The sequence below is a fragment of the Macaca nemestrina genome, chromosome 10 (genome assembly GCF_043159975.1).
Source record: "Macaca nemestrina isolate mMacNem1 chromosome 10, mMacNem.hap1, whole genome shotgun sequence".
NCBI classification, from domain to species: Eukaryota; Metazoa; Chordata; class Mammalia; order Primates; family Cercopithecidae; genus Macaca; species Macaca nemestrina.
The window spans coordinates 75,888,789-75,898,586 of NC_092134.1; the positions used below are offsets into that span (position 1 = coordinate 75,888,789).

The following is a 9,798-nucleotide window of genomic DNA, read 5'->3' on the forward strand; positions in this document are numbered from 1 at the left end:
GGCATTCATCATAACAGGCAGTCTAAGCCACTCTATACTACAACAGATGGATTTAAATTGTAACCTGTTCTTACCAAAGAACTAAATAAAAAATGAGTACAGAGCCAGAGCCAGAGGTTCAAAATATTCTCATCTGTTAAATTAAGAGTGTCTCCCATAGAAAAGCAGTGGAGGCCCCATAGGGCAAGTACAAAACAGAATTAAAACTCCCAAGGGTCTTGTCTTTACAAAAGAAAAGGCAGGAGGCAGCCCCTGGACAGCTGGTCATGCTGGCCGCTCCGGTTGGACCACGTTGCATAATCCTCAGTCGCATCATCACAACGTCTCTGAGCGTTTTGATGGGGGGAGAAGGGGCAGTGTAGTGTGTATGGGAGGAGAGGCCCAGAGGGCTCTCTTTGCCCCCTTACCCCCTTTTTTATATCCCAGAGGAAAGTGGGGGGAACCTGGCTACACCTTGAAATGAGGCTATGTGTTTCAAACCTGGGGACAGGGGTAAGAGGGGATCTGTGCTTTGAGCAACCTGAGCCAGAGGCAGAGGGGTGTTGGAGGGGTAAGGGGAGGATGCATGATGCTTATTGCTTTGTACCTTTCACTGGGAAGGAGGGCAGCAGCCAACAGTAGCTCACAGGTTTGTAAACTGAGCCTGTTGGCTTTAAGAAGGGAGGCAATGAAATCGAATTAAATATAAAAGAGTCATTTGTGCAAAAATAACTTAAACAAATAAAAGACCTGGGGAAGGGGGTGTTCCCCTTAGCGCCTGGTGGGGAAAGGGCCACATACCATCCCCCCCCAGGCCTTTTCAGTGACATGGCTTGGGGGGGAGGGGGTGAACTTCCCTGCCCCCTGCAATGGCTCAGGATGGGATTGTAGGGAAGGAGTTGCATTTGTGCTCTGAGTGGGGAGTAGTGCCCCCACCCACTGTCCACAGGTGCAGGTGGCTGGCAGGGGCTCCCAAGGCTCAGCACTCAGCTCTCCGCAATCAGGGTTAGATCCAGCTCCAGGTATGGCTGCTATGGGGCCAGTTTCCTCCTCTTGTTTTTGGCAGGACGGCCAGGGCGGGCCCGGGGAGGCAGAGGGACAGCCGCCTAATACCAGAGGAGAAGTTGAAAGAAGTGGTCAATTGCTAGGTATCAGGAAGTCGTCTTTTCTCCCCACTCCCTCTAACCCTCCTTTACTCCTGTTGCCTCATCGCTTACACCCTACCCATATACCCACCCACCCAAACACACACTTACTCGGGCTGTAGGGCTGGGTTCCAAGGTAATGTCCTGGCGGGAACTATTGCTGTTCCGCGTAGGGCTGCAATAAGGGGCACAGATGATCAGCAACAGCTCCCAAACACCAGGTGAATTTCAGAAGTTTGGGTGGGAAACTTTTTACATTTGGATAGTAAAGGCATAATATCCTTACTCATATTCAAATAAGTATCTGCCCTTTTGAAAACCAAGCCACTATTTGGACATTAGAACTGTCCAAACCAAAAAGAAGGAGGCAAAGGCCAGCACTATAGTAGGCCCATCACTCACTTGTATTTTCTCCTACGGCCACGACGAGACTTTCTGACTACTCCCGGGGGCACCTGAGAAAAGATGGACTGTGTGTGTGGGAAATTTCGAAAAAGGTACCACAGCCCCAGCCTTTCCTCAGAGCCCCTGAGCCCAGACTGCCAGCACTCTGCACTCACCTTAAGGTCCTCAGAATGGGGCCCAGGAGGGGGTGGATCCTTGGGCTCAGCACCCCCTTCAGCCAGCTCCCCATTATGCTGCCAATGGTGGGTTCTTCTTGGGGACCTTTCCATTTGTCCATTGAAGCCACCACGTGTCCCCCATTTGAGGGCCAGTCGGCCAGGCTCCCGCCGGCTGCCAGGCTTTCGGCCCCGGGCTGGCCTGGCCTCACCATTAATGCCCCTAAGTCCCCCTCCTCCCCTCCGGCCCCGTTTCCCTGACCCCCTCCCAGTGAGCAGCTCAGGGACTGGGGGGTCGGGAGAACCGTGGGGTGGGGCTAAGGCACTGAGGGGAGGCCGGGCAGGCTCTGGTTCGAGGGCTGAGGCGGGGCTCTCAGGGGGTAGACAGGGGGCTTCTGGCTGCTCTGGAGGGATCTGCTGGCAAAAAATAAGTTCTCAGTCAATCCCAAATACAGTCCCTCTTCTGCTATAACTCAGAAAGCCCTAAATTTCCAGTTTGAGAAAAAATTATCTCCCTGACAAACACATGCCCACACCCTCACCTGGAGACTCTGTAGCAGGCAGGCTAGGGGACTAGAAGCCTCTGAGAGGGGTGGAGGAGCTCCCCCCCCAGGGAGGAGCTGCAGCCCCAACTGGCCAGAGAGAAGAGGGCCAGGAGGCTGCAACAGGCCAGGGAGGGCTCCAGGGCTGCTGGTCAGCGAAGACAGGTCACCTGTTGAGAAATTATAGTCAGGGGTCTCTCCCTAGGCAAACCAATTAGGCTGAGCACACCCTACTATTCTCTTTAGGCTTTATCCAGTGGCCAAAGACTTTCTTCCCCAATTTATTCAGCCACTACTCCCAAGTTTTACGGCTGCTTTTTCACACCAAGAGTGTGAATTCACACTCCCTCAGACTCACCCAGCAGGCTGGCACCCAGCAGAGGGCTAAGGAGTTGGGGGGGTCTCCCTGAGTTGGAGGGGGCCTTGCCCAGAGAGGAGGCTCCCGGGTCAGTAGTTGCCGTGGTGACACTGGAGGTAGGTGGTCCAGGTTGGGGGGCACTCAGGACACAGGGCTAAGAAAAAAGAATGATTCTAACACGTGTGTAAAATACTCAACAGATTTATAGTGCTTTCACATCCACTATCTGACTGAAGCCTCAAGTGAGATAAGCCATGCTTATTAAATACAGACCCAATTCTTGTAGTCATCCTACCCCCAGCCAAGAACTAAGGCCTCCCCAAAGGCCCCAAGGAAGAGCTCAGGAATGAAACTGAAAGCTTTTGATTCCCAGCTCCCATCTCTCATTCTACGTTGTGTTCTGTCCCAGCTACTCACCCCCATCCTCACCTGGGGGGGTGTCCCCGAGGGGGGATCCAGGCTGGCAGCCAGCAGCGCAGAATTTAAAGCTATGAGGGTAGGGGGGGCTGAAAGTGGGGGGAAAAGTAGGGGCGACAGGTCTCCCAAGCCTGAAAATGGCTCCCCACTTGGACCCCCGGCTCCCTCTGCAGATCCCTCCCCATCCCCAGCTGTGGGGCCCAGAGCCAACAGGGGCAGGAAAGAGGCAAGGAGGTTGCTGGGAGGTGCTGAAGGAGGTGGAAGAAGGTCTGAGGGTGGTGGAGGAAGCAAGGAAGCCACCAAAAGCGAAGGCCCTTCAGGCTCTCCTGGGGCTAGGGGAGGACCAGGTCCTCCTGGTGGGGGTAGCAGGGGCTCAGGAGGAGGCTGTCCTCCTCCCCCAGCCAGCACACCAAATAAACTGTGGTTGAGCAATGGAGAAGGTGGAGGCTGCCCCAGACTCAGAGGGAGAGGCAAGGCCCCAAGCATCCCAGGGAAGCCAGCTCCACTCAGTGCCAGGCCCTGCTCTGGGCTGGGGAAAGGGAAAGCCTCTCCACCAGCCAGGGGAGGCAGAGGGCAGGCCGGGCCCGCCCCCATCCCCAGCCCTTCGGATGGGCTTTGAAGCACAGGGCTGGGGACTACCGGGGCTTTGGAGGCAGCTGGTGGGGCAGGGGCACCTGTAAAAGAGGAGAGAAATTCAGCTCAAGGGAGGCCCTTTCTCCCAGCATCCAAAGAAGCCAACCTCCCTGCCCCCAACCCAGAAAACCCTCAAAGAGCTCTCTGAACATTCCCCTAAATGCCTTGGCTGCCTCTTTCCATCCAGGATGAGGAAGGGCTCCACAACACTCACATACCTGGCACACTGCTGAGGCTGCCACTGGTGGTCCCAGGCAGGGAGGACTGGATAGGGTGCCTGGGCTGGGGAGGGCTCCCTGAGGAGAGGGTTGGGGGAGGAGGAAGGTGTGCATCTGACCCCAAAAGGTTAAAGCTTCCATCAGAGTGGGAAGGGCCAGGGGTGGGGAGTCCCAGCAGGGACAGCACAGAAGGGAGAATTGGTTGGGATGGCTCTGGGAGAGAAAAGGGTTGGGGGACAGGAGCAGGGGCCCGAGGACGGCTCCGTCTAGGGGTTTGAGGGCCTCTCCCTTCTAGCAATCGAAATACAGTAGGGGGTCTGCGGGGACGACGCTGAGAGGGACGAAGTGATGAGGAGTGGGAAGCTGAGGGCACCGGGGCACGGGGCCTTCGGCCCTGTAAAGTGCTGGGAGGGGGTAGTGGGGGATGCTGTGCCTTGGCCGCTGCAGAGAGTAGGCTGCTAGCAAGGAAGGGGGGTGCCCCAGGCCCCTCCACCGTGGGGGCCCCTCCCAGGGGCCCCAAGACCAGGGGCAGGTGCATAGTGGCTGAAGACACTGGTGGCTGAGTGGCAGGACCAGGGTGGGCGGGAAGATTATTGCTCGGGGGCAGGGGAGGGGGTGTTAAGGCATCACTACAGTGGAAGAGAGGAGGGTCTGAAGGTGGTGAGGAGGAAGCATGAGGGGCCGGAGGAGAGCCCAGGTCAGAGGGTACCAGGCTGGATCTGAGGGCAGCTCCCCAGTTGTATGAGGGAGCATTGAGGCTGATAGCAGGTGGAGGAGGTGGGGCTGGAGAGGGGGCATTGCCCCTTGGGAGGAAACGGGGGCTGCTACTGCCCCCAGAAGGGACTGGGTCAGGAAGCCTTGGTGGGAAAAGCCCCCCAGGGCCTGCTAGAGTGGGGAAAGCCTGGGAAGCTGGGGGTGGTTCTGGGGGAAGGGAGCCAGGACCCCCATTAAGTGGAGTTGTAGGAGGAACTCGACAGGGAGGGCGGGCAGAGGGGGGCCCTGGGGACACAGTGTGGAACATTTGGGGGCTCGCTCCCTCTCCTGCAATAAATGAAAAATGAAGGGTCAGCCTGTGGCTCCCCTTCCAAAAACTTTCTTTTGTCTTCATTAGTCCCATCTCCCACAAGTTCCCAACCTCCCTGTGCCCTCCTCTCACCACGTAGCTCCCCACCCACTCCCCTTTCTCTTTGCTCTCTCTCATGGAACTCCCACCACCAGCCTTCCAAGCCCTTAGGTTTTCCTCCGTCTTCTGTAAAGTGGCAGAAGACTCACCAGGAGAAGAGTGTGAGCAGGTGGTCTCCATGCTGCGGTACAGAGTTGCCATAGCAACAGCTTTCCGCCGGTGGTTGCACAGCTTGGTCATGTCCTCCTCTGATGCTGGCCCCACCCCAGCCCCACCCAGGGTCACCGGGGCCAAAGGGTCAAAGTTGAAAACCTGTAAGGTGGAAAGCAAGGACAGGGACCCTGAGGGGCTGGAATCTGTGGAAAGGGCTACCTCAGTCAGTGATTTGCATTAAGACTTTTAGCTTATCTCTGTACTCTCAGGCACCCCTCACCACTCTGACCTTGGGGACATTAAGTGGACACTCCAGACCGCACTTGCAGGTCCCATCGCTGAGGAGGTAGCTCCGGGTTTGCTCCAAGGAAGACAGCTCTGTGCCACTTGGACTGGAAGAGGACAGGGTCAGAGAACATGGCGTTAGCTGGCAGTGAATCAGGCAATACTCCTAAAGCACAGTGCTTAAGTTACAGATCCTCCTAGAAGAACAGAGAGTAAGGAATGTGGGAAGACACAGAAAGAGGGAGAATGGATTCAAAGGCCAAGAGCTACAGAAAGCAAAAAGGCTGAGGAAGGAAGGGGAAGAGAGGAGAGCAATCGGGTACCAGAGAGCTGAGCTGAGAGGAGAAGCAGAAGAAAGAAAACCCGAGCAACTGGAGTGGCAGAGCTTGGGGACCTGGGAAGATCCGTACCTGATGTAGAGCACAGCACCCTCTCGCACACAGCGCTGCCAGCCGATGGGGACAGATGTGGCCACAGGGCCCCCAGCTCTGTCTGCTCCACTGCTCTCATTGCCCCCATTCATTGTGTGTAATCAGCTCCCGCGTGCCTGATAACACAGACATCCATGTAGGCACTAGGAGGATTAAACTGGGCGAGGTACCTGAGGGTGAACTCCAGGAAGGCAAAGGTTGTGGGGAGACCCAAGAAAACTCAGGGAAAGCCCCAGAGGAGCAAGGGGAACCCCTCAGAGAGCTGGGAGGGAGAATGAGGAGTCCTCTGCCGTATCACCACAGCTACCTGAACATCTCTGCAAACATTGTGGGGTCCAGTCTAAAGCCGGGGCCACCAGCTTAGCCCACACCTGCAACGCAAAGTAGAGAGATGGGACTATCAGGAGTCTGCCCAACTCTGAAGAGCACCACAGCCCAGCACCCTCTCAAGAGAAAGATCCTTACATCCTCTCAAGAGAAAAATCCTTAACAATGTGAGGCAAGCGCCTATAAAGACCTCGGGGATCTGCTGGCTTAGTCTACAACCATCCTTTCCAAGCCCAGTCCCTAGGGACCAGAGGGTCAGAACCTCAGCTCCCTGGGACCAAGAAAGTCTAGCACAATTCTTAGGCATATGAAGGGCAAGGCCTCCGTCCATTCGGAATTGAAGACTTCAACCAGGAGTATGGGCACATTCCCATAATGCTAGGCCAGTAGGAAGTTTCCCAGAGTGTCTGGCTCCTGTCGTTCCCTACCCAGGAAGATGATATAAAAAGTACAGATTGCCCCACAGGTCACCAGGCAATTGCCCAACTGCCCGCTGGGGTGGTACCAGCAGAACTCCCCCCATGCCTGCTCCATCAGACAATCGCTGATCTAGTTCATTCGGGTCTTAAAAGGTGAGGATCACAGCTCCGTCTTTTCCCAGGATCCTGAGAAGCTCCTGATTTTCCCTCAAGCCTAAGGCAAAGAGATTCAGAACCTCCTATCCCACTGACTCCAAAAGAGCCTGTTCTCCGATATCTCCAAGAGAGCCTATCCTCCCATAGGAGGGGAAGCCCCTCCAACCTGCAGGTATCCTCCCCAGACTCACCATCGCTCCCACCCCACACTGGCGGCTTCCAAACTTTCCCTCTCATAACAAGGCGCCCTGTCACCCAGACTGCTTCCCTCAGCTTGAGGAGGAGGGGAAGGCGCACGAAGTAGGAAGGAACTTGGGGAGAGGGCGGGCGGAGGGTGGGCGAAGCACTGAGGGGAGGGCGGTGAAGAAGGCAGAAGTCAGGCAGTGAGAGGGAGAAGCGGCGGGGGCAGGTGAGGGCGGGGGAGTGAGGATGGGGCCGGGGAAAGGGGCCGAGAGGACGCGGAGGGGGCAGAGGGTAGGGACAGGAGGGGAGGGGAGGGGGAGGGGCGGGGTGGGGGGGCCGGGCCCCGCACTCACCGCGGCCCATGGTTCGGCCGGCCCCGCCCTGCGCAGTCGCGGCCCAGAGAGTGAGTGGGAGGGGGTGGGAGGAGGGTCGGTGGAGCCCGAGCCTCCGGTACGGCCCCGGCCGGTCCTAGCAGGAAGCGCCGCTGCCGCCGCCGCGGATCACCGAGCAGCCTCCCGCGCATGCGCCATGGGGGCTAGGGGGCAGCCCTGGGGATTCCGTTCCCAGAAGGCACTGCGCAGGCTGCTGCCGCTGCCGCCGCCGCCGCCGTCGCTGCCGCAGCCACCGCCGCAGCCACCGCCGCCTCCGCCGCTGCCCGGACGGGAGAGGGGCGGGGCCGGGCCCCCGCCCAGCGGACAGCGACGAGCCAACTGGAGGGGCCGCAGTGCGCATGCGGGAGCGCGCCTACCCCTCCCCCACAACCCCCCATTAATCCCCAAGAGAACAAACACCCCACGCGGCCCCCCTCCCTCCGCGGAAGGATCTGCGCCTCTTCCCAGGCCACTGGTGGCCAATCCCAGCCCTCCTCGGGGAGGGGCCCCTTCCAAAGCCACAGTCTGTTGCGGGAGCCAGGAATGCCAGGTCCGGGAGGGGCCAGGCCCGAAAGATGAAAGTCGCGACTTGCCCTGCCCCGCCCCAAAGGCTTCCCGGGTAGTGTGCTGGGACTTGACCCGCCTCTCCAGGTCAACATGTCACAACACGACCTCGGCCTGTCAAGTCACATGACCTCTGCCTGTCACTGACAACCTGGTCTGTCTTTAGGCCAGGAGAGACCATCTGGTCCACCCCCCACACCACCCCCATTTTCAGAGGGGAAATGGAGGTGTGGAGCAACGGAGCAGCCTAACCACAGACCTGTCACAGACACACCACTCCAGTCACAACCGGCCTTGTGACAGTTTCTACTTAAACTCTGGCTGCCCCCATGAGGGTATGACAGAATATGTAACAGTACACCACATGGCCTCTGTTTTCAAGGCACAAGAAAAATACTTTGCATTCTGCGTGGTGCGTTTTACTTTTGTTCAAGTTGCCTCCAAGTTCATGGTTCTCATTTTACCCTTACAACTCGTTAATTTACAAACAAGGACGGTAAGATCCCTTGGTAAGTGAGGGGGAGTTGAGGCTAAAATCGCGGCCCCGGTCTCCCCAGTCCACGGCGGTCCTGCGCTGAAGTGCACTTACACGTCCCAGGATGAGACTCCGCTGTAAATCTCGACGCGAACACCTAGGAGGCAGGCCTGTGCCGCGCTCCTCACAGCAGGGAGTCACAGGACTTGCTGTCTGGTACAGCAAGAGAGGGTCTTGGTATTGGAGAAAGCCGTAAGAGTACAGTGGGGGAAAATAGGTGGCCAAACAGAATTGGGTCCACTGGGTAAAATACATGACTTCTGGCAGGCTGAGGGCTTGGCAACTCCAAGGTAAAAGTCAAGGGCGCTGTTGTGAGAGAAGCGGAAAATGACTACCAAGGGATTCCAGTACCTCGGCCCCTTTTGGGAGATTTACGGGGCTAGACCACCCCGGTTTTTTTATTTGTTTTTCGTTTTCGGTGAAACGTAGTCTCGCTCTGTCACCCAGGCTGGAGTGCAGTGGCGCGATCTCGGTCACTGCAACATACGCCACCAGGGTTCAAGCGATTCTCCTGCCTCAGCCTCCAGAGTAGCTGGGATTACAGGCGCGCATCACCACACCCGGCTAATTTTTGTATTTTTAGTAGAGACGGGGTTTCACCATGTTGGTCAGGCTGATCTGGAACTCCTGACCTGAAGTGATCCGCTCTCCTCAGCCTCCCAAAGTGCTGGGATTATAGGCATGAGTCACCGAGCCCGGAGACCTCTCTAAGAAGACTCTCGAGATGTCGACAATCCCAGTGGATGGATACCAACTTTCAAAGGAAAAGTTCAAAAGGCCTATATGACCATTAGCTGGGAGGGGCCAAGGAAAATGGGAGTCCCTTATAGTGGAGGTAAAACGCCGGCTAAAGCTCGGTGGGCGGAACAGCAGCTTCTGGGGGAGACAAGCGGCAAAGAGGCTCCACACGACCGACTACGGACGGCCAACGCTGATAGCCGTTGGGGCCGTTGGGCGCCGGGAGCTGGCGCCCCGCCCTCTCTCCTTTCCCCCACCCTCTGCACCTCCCACCACCCTCGTAGTCCCCTGCGCGTGCGCGTGCAGACACCGGTTGCCAAACATTGCATCATCCCCGCCCCCCTTTCCTCCCCTCCCCCCGCTACACTCCCCTCCGCGCGCGCGCATGACTCACCCACCGCCTCCGTGAAGCCTCGTGACCCAAAGCCACTTCCGGGTCCGACACTACGTCGACCCCCTAGCGAGAGGGAGCGACGGGGGCGGTTCTGCGGAGCTCCTGAGTGGCGGATACGAGGGACGAGGCGGGGCCAATGCCGGCGTGCCACTTTCTGATTGGTAGGTTTTGGGGTCCCGCCCCTGAGAGGAGGGCAAGGCCATGGTAAAAGATTACAGCTAGGCGCTCCCGAGGTCAGAGGCTTAAGTCTAAGGCACTGAGTGTATC

General features: G+C 57.6%; 1 protein-coding gene across 14 annotated transcripts; it reads right to left on the reverse strand.

Moving 5' to 3' along the window:
* Positions 1-111: 111 nt before the first annotated feature.
* Positions 112-9,556, reverse strand: LOC105474099 (methyl-CpG binding domain protein 6). 14 transcript variants are annotated; one of them, XR_011609102.1, is made up of 15 exons: positions 7,283-7,643; positions 6,152-6,215; positions 5,824-5,960; positions 5,418-5,520; positions 5,125-5,287; positions 3,853-4,893; positions 3,014-3,675; positions 2,585-2,738; positions 2,227-2,396; positions 1,685-2,101; positions 1,527-1,579; positions 1,236-1,299; positions 920-1,085; positions 587-650; positions 112-326 (listed from the first exon to the last, which is right to left on the reverse strand). XR_011609102.1 is itself a non-coding variant. In XM_071071557.1 (14 exons), the coding sequence occupies exons 4-14, from the start codon at positions 5,934-5,936 to the stop codon at positions 1,011-1,013; spliced, it is 3,015 nt and encodes a 1,004-aa protein (XP_070927658.1). In that variant the 5' UTR covers positions 5,937-5,960; positions 6,152-6,215; positions 8,454-8,705; positions 9,032-9,384; the 3' UTR covers positions 112-1,010. The 14 variants fall into 14 exon arrangements, 7 of the variants coding, with proteins under 7 accessions (XP_070927658.1, XP_011726754.1, XP_011726755.1 ...); XR_982672.3 differs by having other exon boundaries at positions 916-1,085; XR_011609103.1 differs by lacking the exon at positions 587-650.
* Positions 9,557-9,798: the final 242 nt, after the last annotated feature.